This window comes from Scomber scombrus, chromosome 19 (assembly GCF_963691925.1).
Source record: "Scomber scombrus chromosome 19, fScoSco1.1, whole genome shotgun sequence".
Classification (NCBI taxonomy): domain Eukaryota; kingdom Metazoa; phylum Chordata; class Actinopteri; order Scombriformes; family Scombridae; genus Scomber; species Scomber scombrus.
The window spans coordinates 12,001,103-12,016,564 of record NC_084988.1 but is presented as its reverse complement, the minus strand read 5'-3'; the positions used below and the strand labels follow the sequence as shown (position 1 = coordinate 12,016,564).

General features: G+C 41.6%; 1 protein-coding gene across 6 annotated transcripts in view; it reads right to left on the bottom strand.

Moving 5' to 3' along the window:
• Window positions 1-15,462, bottom strand: part of qkia (QKI, KH domain containing, RNA binding a) — an 83,995-nt gene that overhangs the window by 54,262 nt on the left and 14,271 nt on the right. For all 6 annotated transcript variants that reach the window (XM_062440456.1, XM_062440460.1, XM_062440457.1 and 3 more), the window contains exon 2: window positions 1,085-1,227. In XM_062440456.1, coding sequence (XP_062296440.1) covers window positions 1,085-1,227 — 143 coding nt within the window. The remainder of the gene's footprint in view (window positions 1-1,084; window positions 1,228-15,462) is intronic.

Genomic DNA, 15,462 nt, shown 5'->3' with positions numbered 1-15,462 from the left:
TTCGGTGTGTCTTATCCTTCGTCACCTCCCTCCATTCATTTCCTCAGTGCAAACTGCTTGGATTACCCAGAGTAACGTTGCCCCTCAAGACGTGATGCAACAATTCATGTGTGTGCTTCATGTGTGTGCCAAGGATTACCATGAGGACAGAGTGGTGACAGATCAACTGTAGTCAAACCCTCTCTCTCTCCCACACACACACTCACTCTCCTCCTCAAAGTTCACCTCCCTCATCATCTCTAAGACCACCATAACCAGCTCCACCGTGCATCTCTCTCAGATATGAGTGTGCATCCAAGAGGTGCTGTCTTCATGACCGCTCTAACCAGAGCAAATAGTAAATCCAAAATATTTCCATTGCCTTCAACAGAATATTTATGGAATTTAGAAGGTAAGTTGCTTTTCCTTTTGCTCCTCCTGGCATTGCCCTCCTTCTCTCCCTCCCAGCACAGACCTACTGCTGAGTTGACCTATAAACATCCCAGCATGCCGTGTTTTCCTGAGACTAGGACCAATTTAGACTGCCATCTGATAATCTGATATAGATTTAACAGTAGCACGTGAACAACCGGGTGCATGTGATATAAATCCAGCAGCTATAACTAATCAAACTCGCAAAAACAGTCAACATAGTTACCATAAAGTTAAAAGCTCTGCTTTTACTGACCGTAAAAGCAACCAGAGGGGAAAAAAGGAGCAAAAAAATTAAGAAAAGAAACCAACTCTTTAATGGACTGCACGAGGAAACCAATAAACAGGTGGTAGAGATTTAGAAGTGGAAGAAGGATAGAGAAACAATGAGTATGTCCTCAGTGCTGACAGACTATCGGCAGATGTCATTCCAGTGATGATACATTACAAAGACACATGCCCTAAGGCTAAAAGGACTGACTGTGTGTCCGCAGCTATAAAGAATGTTCAAATCAATTACAGCTGTTGATAAAAGCTGTTGATCTAAACAATATCTTGTTTCTATGCAACAACCAAACAACATTCCTCTAGATATAAAATTGAAAATAAAACATTTTTCTTGTGATTTTTGTGTAAATAGAGAATAGATGAGATGTATAAAGCAGCTACTTACATCGGGGTACTCTTTGACAGGCACAAACAGTTTTTCCTGCAGGTGGACGATGGGTCCCATAGCGTCAGGCAGCTCCAGTGGGTGTCTCTCCACAAGGCCATTCACTGTGTCGCTGTACATGTCTTTACGCACTCTGTTGATCTCTGAAACACACAAAATATACACACTGTGGTGAATGACTGAAAAACAAGTGTACAATGTTACATTGGTTTACTTTGTATTTGATATATCACTGTAGTATTGATTTTGGACTTCTGGGCAAAGGCTTAATGTAGCATATAAATCTTTGCTGTATAAAAATAAAATAAAAACAACAGACATTTGACAATTGCCTTGAGTATTGTTTGTTTTCCTAGAAAGACAGTAGGATAACTTTGGTGATTACTTCATCATTCATACTATATCAAAAAACAAAAAAAATAGCTGTTCAATGTAAAAAAACAACGACAAAAACGTGACAGCTAGCATTTTTTCAGAATTAACTGCTCTCACTACAAACTATGTGTGTTAGTTTTTCTATAAGACAGAGACAGAAGTTAAGTGCTGCATCAGTGAGGGGTTTAAGGCCAGGCCACCATCTTTTCTTTTCTGCCTGGTTTTCCCCTGTGGAAACTCTCTAATAGAGCAGCCTGTACGAGCGGCTGGGCAGGTGGGGAGACGAGACGTGGAGAATGGCTCAGACTCAGGTATATGCCTTCAGATCTGATCCCTCTGTCAGATAAAACTAATGGACCTCTCTCTCTCTCTCACTCACAGACTAACACGTGGCCAACAGAGGCTTCCGCTCCAACTCTCTCGCACACATGTGCTCACCTCTAAATCACACGCATCTCGCTTTGACTGCCTCTGCGGCTCACACAAATTCACACACCAGGGGGATTGTAGTGGTATGGGGTTTGAAAAAAAAGAGGGAAAAAAAGAGTATTCACTTATCCTGCCCATCCATCCAGTGTGTCTGGATGTATACGTGTGAGTGTGCCACAATTGGATGACTGCAGTTGTAACACCCATTAACAGAGGAGACACACTTTGTTCACACTCTAACCTCCCACGTTTGCCATCCCCATATAAAACAGTCTTCTCTGCCATCTCTGAACCAAAAAAGTTTATCGGTAGTAAAGGGTAGGGGGGAAAAAAATCATGATCCAACAAGAGGTATCTACTGAGTTAGACTGAATTATAATTTGAATCGTGCGACAAAGAAAATCGTTAAGGTTGCAGAGGCCTAAAGGAATTGTGTGTGTGTGTGTGTGTGTACGTGTATGTGTATGTGTGTGTGTGTGTGTGTGTGTGTGTGTGTGTGTGTGTGTGTGTGTGTGTGTATATGTGTGTGTGTGTGTGTGTGTGTGTGTGTGTGTGTGTGTGTGTGTGTGTGTGTGTGTGTGGAGTGGGGGTGGGAGTTCGGCACTATTTCAATCTCTCTTGAGGCTTTCGAGCAGTTGGGAGCTCTATTATTAAACTCAGCACAGGAACCTGACACTCAACTATAGGTGCCCTTAGTAAAGCATGCCTGACCTCCAAGCTGTGCCCTTACACAAATTTGGACTCATAATCAGGCGTTAAGTCTTTTTTTTATAAAAGATTTATACACTTTTACAAATTACAAAAGACTCACTGTAGGAGAACTCATTAATTTATCCTTTGAACCAGTCTCCAGGGATCTCCTGTTGAGCTGAAAAGGTGTTTTTTTTCTGTATACCACTGATAGCAGACTGACAGATATGTGATTGATGGGCTCACAGACAAAAACATCTGGCCTGCAGCTGTGTGGACAACACCTGCAGGACATGCTAGAATCGGTCCGAACGCAGCACAAGACTAGGCCCGGAGAGATTTCTCACCAAGCCGCATGAGCTCACCACTCTCAAGATACTCCCAGTCCTCCCTAAAGATGAATTCATCCTCATGGTATCTAGCCCAGAACACAGATTACATCAGTCCTAACTAACAACAGCAGCTTCAGGACACAGGCCAGGCTTTGTGTATGAATAGAGAGGGGCTTGGCAGTGACACTTCACACAGGGAGGAGATGAGGCCAGCATAAAGCAGGGAGGATGGGAATACTGAAAAATAGCACAGTTAATAACAAACAAATGTGCTGCGTGTCCAAATTGAACCGTAAAGGCCATAAAACCTGAAAAAAGGATGGTTTACTGGTTTAAGAGTCAGCATCGTAACCACAAGGTCATAAGTTTAATCTCTCTAACTGCTGATATCAAAATCCATCCACAGCTTGATCACTCATTGCTAATCTCTATTGAAAGAAGTAGTAAGTTCATACTGTAAAAAAAAAAATGTTTTTAAAGTAATGTACTTATTGCTATGAACCTTCACACATTCCTAACTTCGTCTGTCTCTTCAAGCTGATATTAATAATCACACAAAAGCTATTTAATGTATGTTGAATTCAAGTGTGTACGAGCATCAGTGACAGGCAAGAGGAGTCCATGTTCTGTAGGTTAAAAAAATCAGCTGTCTGCATAATGCATAATAAACATAATGTATACTAAACACAAAGTCCAATGCATCCAAGAACAAAGTCATTCAGAAAACAAGAGAACATATTCAATTTAAAAAAAAAGAAGAGTGCACATGCGACAATGCTACCCAACAACCACCAGCAGCACCCCTCCTCTTCCTCCTCCTCCTAATTCCTCTTGCTGAAATGCCACATTAACATAAGGGGGCCGTGCTGGGCCATCAGTGGAGACGTTCTGCATTTGACAACCTCTAATTTCAGTGCGGCAACTCTTTTTCTGAAGCGCTGCGCTCACCTAAAAATTACCACCTGCCTCGCGCGACCCACAAAATCATTTGTTTAGCTGTCCACCCCGGCAGAAAAGGCTCATTTTGTAAGAAAGAGACAGAAAAAAAGGGAGGGAGGGTTGAGAATCACTATCTTGGAAAGAACAGACAAAAGACAGAGAGAGAGAAAAAAAAAAGAGGACAATCATTTAGAGAAAGAAAAGGGTAGGCCATCAAATGAGAACTTTTGTTGAACTTTAGCATTAGATAGCAAAGATTTGGAGTATTTGTGTGTTCAACAGCTCTAACAGAAATGTCCGGGCGGTGACATATCCCCTATTACTCCCTTTCAGCTATCTCAGCGCTGGTGTGTCATCAACAACCTGACCCCCCCCCACACACACACACACACACAAAGAGCACTTTCCTGTCAGAGTTGTCTATTTACCTGTGGGGGGAGAGGGGTTGCTACACATATAAGCACACACACATTCATACAAACAAATGATGCAACGGAAGAGATTATAATATCTCTGTTGAGTTCTATTTTAAGAAACAAAAATTGACCTTGAGAGTAGTTAGAGGGCAGAGTGCAGATGTATTCATTTCAACTCTCACAATGGTCTTTTCTATCTCAATACAAGTTGAAAGACATTTCATTTGATCATTCGCTTTCCTTTTTGTTTCTCTCAATGTCTGCCCTTTCTTTTAAAAATGTGCAGTGAAAAATAAAATAAAATGTCATACTGTGTGCTGCAGATTCATCTTTCCCTTTTTAAGCTCAAGTAAAAAAAAAAGATTTCTCCTCATCATCTCGGCGATCTTGGCAATAGTGAGAGACGAGCACTCGAAGAAAAAGGATGTAGGGAGAGGAGAAAGGCAGGTGCACAGGGGGTTCAAGAGGCAGTGGACTGAATGATGGTGTTTTGAGTTGAGAGCCAAGAATCAAAGTGTGGTATGGTGGAAGGATGGTGAGTGTGGTTCATTCATAGTGATTATAGTAGTAATGATTTTCTTTTGGAAAGGGCACTATTTCCAGTTTGCAATCATAACATCTTCCACAGCAGATGGAGATTGCTTGATTCGTTATGATCTCATAAATAGAAGTGTTGTTTTTTGTTTGATTTTATTTATTTATTTATTTATTTATTTATTTTTGGGGGGGGGTCATCAGAGGAAGCCTGAATATGGGTAAATATGTCCAAGTGAATACTAAATGTAAAATGATAGGACTACGTCATCATTAATGTCACTGGCATAGCATTTTCTTGGTGTTGGTTTGTTTTTATTGCATCCCCTGATAATAAATATAAAATATGTGCCATGATTGATTCTTTAGCAGGCTTACTATCCCAACCATACCAAATGTCAGCATTAGAAACAGTGGTGCAGGATCACATTTTCACCCACACAGAGACACAGTGACACCTTGGTCGGGCTTAAAAATCCCAAAGTTAGCCTGGAGAGTCAGGCTGCAAAAATAGTACAAAAAAATGTGAGCATGTGCAAAAGAGGACAGGATAAAAAGGTAAAAATAAAAAAGGGAAAAAGGAAAAAAGGGTAAAACAAGTGCATCACATTTATCTCCTCATCTGAACAAGTGATATTTGACAAGAGTCAGCCATTGTGAACTCAGCACCGTGGGATATGGAGGGCTTTTCGTTTATTTACCAAAAGTCAGATACCAAAAACATGATCATACAGAAGCAAGGCTGGCTGCATCAGGGGGAAAAAAGTTCAGGTGAGGTTGAAATGAGGATGGAAAAGGCATGAGACGAAAGAATAGTCAAATGAGGAAGGAATATTTTTTAATGCATTAGCCCCCTCTGATCTAACATGATCTAATGAATGTAAACACAGTGTGAGGACAAACTAAGAGAGAGACAGAGACAGAGACAGAGACAGAGACAGAGACAGAGACAGAGACAGAGACAGAGACAGAGACAGAGACAGAGACAGGGAGGGCAAAGGGAGTACAATCCTAAACACTGGAGGAGTCCAGAAGATGACACTGTAATCAGCTAGTTTAAGACTGTAACCTGACTGAACCATTAAGAGCCCAAAAATAGACGTCCTCCCTATAACTGCTTTGTCCTCACCCTGCAGCTCACAGTTAAGCGTCCTTTGACCATGCAAGGCACATCTGTTCATATAAGTGTTATAGGTTGGTGTGCGCAAGACAGAAAAAGACAGAAAGAGAGCTAAATAAATGCAATGGGTGAGTAATCAGTGTTATCAGCTTTGCCTGGGGAAAGCAGCTTTAGATGCCTTGTGATGCCTGGTATTAGGTTGATAATATCTGGCACCTGAAACAGATTGAGTCTAACACCAATTAATCTTAAAGCCAAAATGATCAAATGTTCAACTCAGCTGAGAGACTGAACGAGTCCTCCCTGTTTAGTGTGATTCAAGATCAAAAAACCTGTAGTGTTCAAAATCATTCCTTCTTTTCCTCCTGCACACGGGTGTCCGCTCAATTAATGATTTAAACAGGTGAGGAGGAGGACATTTAGGAAGTGTGTGTGTGTGTGTGTGGGGGGGGGGGGGGGGGGGGGGTAAATATAGACATAAAAAAATCTGGCAGTTGTGTCCAAAAAAAACTACAAGCAATCACAGATATGCCTAAATGTGCCGGTGCTGAGTGAAACAAGGCTCGGGCGAGAAACAAGCCTTTTCACTTTAAAGCTGTGCACTTTAGGAATCTCAAAGTCTGGGTACCCGTTGCAAGCGAAAGGATTTGGGTGTTTAATGCATTCCTGCCCTATATTCATGGCACAGACGACTTTATCCAAGACGACACTCCACTTCAACAGTTTAGGGGTTTGGCAGGCCAAGCATATGAAAGACGAAGGTTCCTTTTAAAGCAGAGAGCAGAAGTATAGTGTGCATTGGTGGGGGTGGACTGAGCCATGAAAACGTATGCATTTCTGGGTCTTATCGTCAACTCACAGCTGCCTCTCACTCCCCCTCCCTCTTTATGAAGGGAGGAAAAAAAAAAAAGTTTCCTTACGCTTCTTTCTTATTTTTTACTTCCTAATCTTTGATTTAACAGTAGGCCTACACTGCACATTCCTTTGATGCTCATGCACAAACTATTCCTGTGCTGTTAATGAGTATGCTTGTACTATCAGCATAGTTAAGAAACGCACATGTATTTCAGTTCTTACAAGAAAAATACCACATTTAGCCATGAAATATTCTGTCACATGAGTTTGCATTGAGGGAACATTTGTATTACTGAAGTAGTGACTCCAGAGGGTCAGTACTTCCCTTATCATGGTTTCAAATTAACCAGATTCAATGCTTACTATAAAAGATAGTAAGAATGTGACAGTGCACATGATTACAAAATGTTCAGTACAAGATGTGTTTGGTGTACTTGGTTTCACCCTATGAACCAAAAAATGATGAGACATGGAGGATTATGTGTCCCAGTAAATAACTGCAACACTGGACAAGCAGGAGTGGATCAAACAAGAACCGTGGATTAACATTGTTCAACCCAATTAAAGCAATGTTATTTCTCTGAAAATGGCTACATCAAATATTCCAACTCATTTGCGACAGCATTACCCCAGCGTCTCTATTACTTCCAGTAGTCGAAAAATACACTGGGGTGCAAGTCGTTCTCCCCATGGCATCCAAAGCAGCCTAATTCCACACATTCAGAGAGAGTAAAGGCAATAATGAATAGCACAGAGGTGTTTATTGCCATGGATATGACACTATACTCAGTGGCAGAAAATAAAAAGTGCTGGAGCCCTCCTACGTTAACGATCATCAACACCCAAATAGTTTTATAATCAAGCTGAAGCAAAACAGACACATTGACTTTAGTTTCCTATTAAAATACTTATTTGGTATCCTTCAGTCCTCCTTTTGAGGAACAGTAACACAAAGAGATCATTTTGTACTAAAAAGGACCCCAAATTTGGAAGATGCACACTTGATTTGACTAATCCAGACTGCTAAAGCATCATATTAACTTTAGTTGAACGTTTGGCAAAGAACGTGGGCTGAGGATTTTCTTCCCCATCATCTCATTAAGTTGTTGCACAAATAAGAGATCACTTCACAGCCAGTATAGATGGGAGGAATAATTGTAACCGTTTTCTCTGTCAGTGTACATATGAGCAAATGGGTATTATTTTAAGACACATTTGAAAAATAAATGTTAAATGTTTAATTTGTGCCACCAGCTCTTTCTTGTGACTGTTATTGCAAACATCTCTCAACTGAACAATTCAAAAATTGTTGTCATGGCTTTGTTTCACAGCGACTGATCCACACACAGTTCCTGAACCCCGAACATGATGTAGATATCAGTGTTGCCCCACAGGCTGAGGGGTCTAAATAGCTGCAGAAATGACGGTGCTGTTTGCTGGCAGCCACAGGGAGAGATTTATATTGTGTGTCAGGGATTCTCTCCTCAGGCAGGCTGGGTAAGAAGCTCCAGCGTCAGGTCTTTAAGTAGATAGGCCACTAAATAAACGACTGGTGTAACAAGGTTTCTGGATTCTTTCTTCTCTGAGCAAGGTAAAAAAAAAAGTAATAAAATACTGAAACACACACACACACATTTGCCCATCTCATGGGTAAACAGCAAACCAAGATACTGTGGAACCACTCTTTCATTCAAATTGGGAATGGACAGATTTTGCTTTCCCTACAACGAAAAAATGCTTACACAAACTTACAGTAGCACAATCTCTGAGGGACACAGTACGGTGCAGAAATTGCAGCATGGTAGTAAACACATACTGGGTGTGTGAGTGTACACACGCACGTTTATATACCAGCCAACTACCCCCCCTCTGAAAGTAGCACATTCTGCTCTCTGATAATCAATAATGAGACTGAAGCAACCTGAAAACACATGTAGAAAACTGGCAGAATGCTCAGCACTGATCCAGCGATGCACAGGTGTGTGCCCTGACACCAACTTAACTACACATAATATATTTAAAAACAAACACCCAACTAAACATTAAAAAACTCCCACACATACCCACATGAGCTAATGAGCTTTTGTGTGTTTGTAGGCAAGGCTCCCCCGAGAGTGTGAACCCACAGAAATAACACTCCGAACGGAAGGAGGAGGGAAAAACTGCCTCAGAGAAAAATCTGCTAAACAAATACTGCAGGAAACAAGCAGGAAATATTGCTACACCTATCTTCTAGCTCACCTTACTAGCCACTGCCTCATATTTAGTATAGTGACAAAGAGACAGAGGAAAAACACAGACAGAAACACCCAGCTAGCCTAATCTTTATTATGGATCAACACCATACTCTCTCCCTTTAACTCTAGGGTTTCTACACACAGTGTGTCCAGAAGAGAGCACTGATAAGTTAAATATTGTGCTCAGCATGTCCACAAAACAAAAATCCTGCTTATATGTTTACATAGAAAAATATCTGATATATTGTTAGCAGGTTGAAATTACTGGTTGAATTATTCAACTATGATAACTGTCAGCTGAGGAAAATGTTGCTGCCAAGTTGTATTATGCATGAGAGTATTCCCTGTTCTACCTTTAAAAACAGAATAGGTTAAACCATCCATCTTCTGCTGCTTATCCAGGACTGGGTCGTGATGACATGTGACTGAGGAGTAATATACTAAACTCACATCACAATCATTACAACTAATGATGATAACACATTTAAGATATTTTGATGAATAGTGTAATTGTACAGCTATCTAAAACACATAGGGTGAAAATCATGTTTGGTATGATCATGATTTCTGACGTCAAAACATTGAGAAGTCACAGTTAACCTCATCCACTACTTACGACTGAACCCCTGAGAATATGTATGCTAAAAGCAGAATGTGTAGGTGTGGTGATGGCCAAGAACAGCAATCAGCAAAGCCATTAATCATAACCATTGGCAAATGCAGTTTTTTTTCTGGGGCTGTCATTGTGACTACATGCAATGAGGGGAGGAAGTGCCAAGCTGAATGTTGCTTTCGGTGCCTGCTGGCAGCAACGGTGACTGTGTGCTATAGGAACGTGTCATAGCATGTTAGTGTGGTGATTAAACAAAGCAAACAGACAGTGCAGACAAGGAGAGAGAGAGGGGGCCCGAAGGATAGGCAGAGCTGAGGAGAGGCAAAAACTGAGAGAAAAGCACTGAGGAGACAAAAGATAGGTAACAGAGGGTGGAGGGTGCACATTCCCCTCCAGAAATAATGCCAAATTAGCCTGTACTGTGCATTTTTACCAAGTTATTCCAAAGGTTTCTGTGCTGACCCGGTACCAATTATCCACTACAATCAACTGAGACATCACAAGAAGGCGTTTTGACAGCCCGTCACTTACATTCAGCTCAACTACTAAGGTAAATCGTTTACATAATAACTAAAAAACATTGTAACAAAAATCCATCTGTCCTCACTCACACCAACATGCTATCCCAGCCCAAGCTTATGAGTGAAATGAATGTTGTAGACAGTATCTGCAGAGCTATTAAGACCTCAGACTAAAATTAGAACGAGGGATCATCACATTTGATGATGTGGAACTGCTTTATGGGGCTGTGTGCTGGTGGGGGCACGCTGGCAGCTCAATGAGCCATAGGAGTGCCAGTTTTGTGCACTCAGTGGGGTCTACCATAGAGTGAGGTGAAACTGGCAGGGAGGGATGGCTCAATGCTGAACTATAATGGCTTACTCTTAATGGCTGCCGCAAGGGGGCAACGTTCATTACTCTCTGCGTGGGGGGACTTTCGACAGGATCCTGGGGTGACACACACACACACACACACACACACACACACACACACACACACACACACACACACACACACACACACACACACACACACACACACACACACACACACACACACACACACACACACACACACACACACACACACACACACACACACACACACACACACACACACGGGCGAATGAGCAAGGTGGTAAGCAGCAGAAACTGTTTTCTTTCCTTTGCACACTCACGCAGATACAATTCCCTCACAGACAGTACCGAGGAAAGAAAGTGTGGTAGTTAACAGAATGCTAAAAGCTCCTTCTCAAAAGTTGCTTCATATTATTGCTAATTATTCAGCAATTGCAGGGTAAAAAAATATATAATCCAGAGCAGCAGAAGCCTGAGTTTTGTGCTAATACTTCCTCTCTCCTCAGTTCACCTTTCTAAGTAGCCCAATACCCTGGCTCAGCTGAAACAGCCAACCTAATGCACACAAATGCAGACTCAGGCTCCTTCTAAAATACCAAGCAAAGATAGGCTATTTTACTGCTGCTTTTGCCATCTAAAAAGGGGGGAGCGATATGTAGCGTTAAATTGGAAGGCACAGCAATAGTCATTTAACAGGCTGGCTTTAAAGAGAGAGGACTCATAAGCTGAAAATGGTTCCACAAATTTGAGAGAGGATATACTTGGATGGGGAAAAGGAAATGCCTTGGTTGCATGCCTCGACTAAGCTACAATACCAGGAGGGAGCCTATCGTCTACTTTCCCCGAGATATAACCTCGGTGTGCGGTTCCATGCATACTAAAAAGGATGCTAAATTATGACAGGAGCAGTCAAAAGCAGTGGATTAATTAATATGAACACAAACACATAAAGCATGAGCGAAGCATGCGTGCAAAGCCGCCAAACAGATTGTGCTCGTTCTTCTGCATCTCCTGGGAACTCATTTCACAGACTTTACCTGCCAGGGAACTCAGGCAGACAAACGAAAGGAAGACTGAAGCCGTGCTTGCGAGGTGCTACTCAAAAAGTCCCACTCTTGTTTCGCTTTAACCCATTTAACTCTACTTTTTAGTATTTCCGTCAATGTAAACACACCAAAAAGGCATCTAGAAAAACAAGCAACTTATCCACTGCGTCTCCAGGCATACTCTTACAAACGTGTATTATTACTTGCACAGACACACACACACACACACTCCCCACAACAATGCAGGGGATGGTATGTAGAATAAAGCACAGGACGCATGCTGTGAGTTCACCAAGATGTGAGAATATGTGATAAGGAATGGGAAGAATAACAGGATGAAGAGTCAGGATGCATGCTGATGAGGTGTGTTTGTGGGTTGGAAGAGCAATCCATGGCCCCATTTTGTGTTAACTGTCCCGCCCTGGAAACATGTCCTCTGGAGGTATGGCTTGTCCTTTACACACCAACCAGGAGGGCCTTAGATGAGTGACAGTTCCTGTCAGTGAGCAGACCAGCTCGTTGTGTTTAAGGAAAGATAATGCCTCCAAGGGAAGGGGTGACACAATAAGTTTGGCAATATAAGTTGTGTTAGTAAAACTTGAGCTGCAGATCACTACTCAGAAGATCTAAAATAATCTAAAAATGCTGACCGATATTTATCTATTTAATGCATCAAAAGAGCATCTAGCCCCTGCACACAGCTGCTCCCTTTGTCATGCAACAATGGCAGGAAAGGTCTAGCTGTCAGAAGAGGAAACAAGAGGGGAAGGAAAGGCTTTGACTGTCAATGTGAATGGCGAAGATAACATGTGCTGTGCTTCCTGTTCCCCATCCCTGTAACTAAGGAGACCACAGTATGCACGACCAATAGGGAAGATGGGAGGGAGGGAGGATAATTTGTCATACTCCCCACTGTCGTTTAGGAAAAAAAACAACAGACTTTATGTCTCTTTGTGATCTAATCACTATCTTCTGATCCAAAGGGACAATTTACCCATGCTTCCAAAATAGGCTGGATCCACAGGACAGCAGCGTTCCCTTTCAATCGAGATTAGGACTGGGGCGATGCGTCAACGTAATCGATTACGTAAATATGCGTCAGCCCAAACAAAATATGGTGGCAGCGTGTAGCAGCAACAGCGCAAGTCAGAGAAAGGTGCTCTAAAGAGATAAAAGTAGACAGCGAAAACAGAGCTTTTAATCAAGAATGGACACTCTGACCCTGTGTCTGACAGAAAGCGTAGCGTTAGCAGCATGTTTAGATGCAGATCAACGGCGAGTGTCTACACAGGAGGCGTTCAGGTACATGGTTAAGAGTAGGTCACCCACATTTTGGAAGTGCTCAGAGCCCAAAACACAATGACTGTAGCTAAGCACGTAAAATGAAGGAAATGCTTCCACAGGCAGTTCAAAATCAGTTTGTCTCATCTATCTGGAGAGATTTAGGGGGCAATACTCTGAAGGGATGTATTAAAAGAAATGTTGAATAAATATTGAAATGTTATAAGAAATCAAAGTTTTTTGATATTCATAATGTGTAAATTGTTATAGTAATCAAATAATGGGAAAATAATTGATAATCGTTTAGGTAATCGAAAAAATAATCGCTAGATTAATCGTTTAAAAAATAATAGTTTTGCCCAGCCCTAATCGAGATTGTAAAGTCTACTGAGAAAGAAATGAGAAACAAGGGCTATAAAATGAGAGACGGTTACTTCAGGTTAAAGCAGAGATTATTTGGGTGATCATTTCCATCACAGTTAAACACTGCAACGGAAAAGACATGAGCTATGTTTTTAAACTGTAAAACCTTTAGCAAATCCTTACATCAACAGTGACTTAAGTGATTTTTTTTTGGTGAGGAGCAGATGGGAGCTGGTGGAACCTGCCAGAATTGCAGTACTGAAAATGTCAACACACACATAAAAAAATCTCTTTATTTTATGCGTTTGGTAGGTGGGAGACAGAATGAGGAGCAACCACATTCCTCTCTCTCTCATTATCAGGGAATGGGGTCACTTGATAAAAAACAAGGAAGCTTTGATGCCACAAAACAGAGACAGAAGCAAACAGAGGGACAATTGTCTGCAAGTGCGTTTTGTTTGCAATTAATCTTCAATCCTGTTTACGTGACAGACACCCACCGTCTCTTCATCTGCCTTTAGAGCAAAATTAAACCCAAACACAGGCCTATATACCAAGAGAAGTTATGACATCACGATCATTGCCTATTAAAATGTGATTTATTTAAAAAAGGACAATAAATGTAAGCACGTCCTAGCAGATGTGGAAGGTCCCATTTGCCTATCTTGCCCAGGTAAAGAAAAAGCCATTACGATCTGATGCAATCAAATACAACAGCCCTGCAATAAATCCTACCTTTATGAATCTTATCACATTCAGCTTCCGATAAGTGTTTCAGAGAGGCACTGATAAAACTATCATTGCTTCAAACGCTGTAGTTTGTGCTCTTGTTGTATTAGATTACATTTTAATGCAAAAAACCCCCAAAGCATTAACGAAGAATGTGTTCAATATACACGTTGGTACAACAATTTAAAGCTAATGCAGTCTTCCCTCATTAATATAAATTAGTTTGGCAACATGTTTAACAACTCAAAGTGTGACACAAAACAATTCAGATGGCTATAAAGTTAATTCAACTCTTCTCTGAAGCAGTCCCACATTCTGTATTTTCTTAGTAATGAGAAACTGAGAAATGTTTGCTTTTAATGGCTACTGCTAATCACCTAATAAGTGTATCATCACGCTATGTTAGCTAACCGCTTGTCACTCCTGAAGTGATTTTGCAGTTGCAGTTACAAGTGGCAGCGATGCATTTAATGCAATGTGAAATTTGAGCAAAGCACTTCAATTCTCTATGCAGAAAAACCCTGGAAGGACCTGAGTTGTGAGCACAGGAAGACAAACAGGTTACAACAAAGTTTACATATGTGTGTGTGTGCGTCAGCTATTGTTTCATCCCCAGGCACACAGCCTGCTGGGGGCTTGTAGCTACCTTTTTAAGTTCCAGTCCAGCAGCCACTCAGTCGCTGTCCCTGGGTGTGACCACACAAAAAACTCACATCTGTTGTTCTGTCTTTGTGTCGGCTCCTCAGCATCCTCACAGCCTGACAAACCATTTTCTAGGATGTGAATCTTACCACTTCAAAAACGCCTACTTCTGTACAACACAGATTAATCGCACAAGAAATGTGTTAAATATCTGGATGGATATGTATGGTCCTGTGCCAGAACTTGTCTCGATTGTTCTAGGCCAAGTATCCAAGGACGGATTGTGAGTAAGTGTTGATGGCTGAAAGCTAGTTGAAAGTCACAGTAGTGCACAGTGATTCTCTATGAAGAACACGCATCCCTGGCACTGTTAAAAGAAGGCTAAAAAACCCTTGTGATATGTGATGCACTTTCAAACATTGTGGTTGCATGTTTTGAAGGACAGAAAGAATAAGAGAAAAAAGCTCCCCTGACCTACTCTTTCTCGTCTACAGATTATCAGAGGAGCTGCTCTTTGGCTGTGCATTTGTTTGGTCTGGTTGTCTGCTCCTGGAGATCATCTGGTTGATCTGTTTTGTCTGCCGAGTCATGTTGAATGTACCATTTAGAACATTAAAACAACAATGTTGGAGGGCCTGCAACTACTGGGTCACCATGTCACAAAGGGAGGAATGGTTTCAGAGGAAATAGAGGGAAGGGGGGGGGGGGGAAGAGAAAGAGAGAGAGAGAGAGAGAGAGAGAGAGAGAGAGAGAGAGAGAGAGAGAGAGAGAGAGAGAGAGAGAGAGAGAGAGAGAGAGAGAGAGAGAGAGAGAGAGAGAGAGAGAGAGAGAGAGAGAGAGAGAGAGAGAGAGAGAGAGAGAGAGACTGTTCTTGCTGACTCATCTGTCATTAACCAAGCTTCCACTACACTTGAGCCCT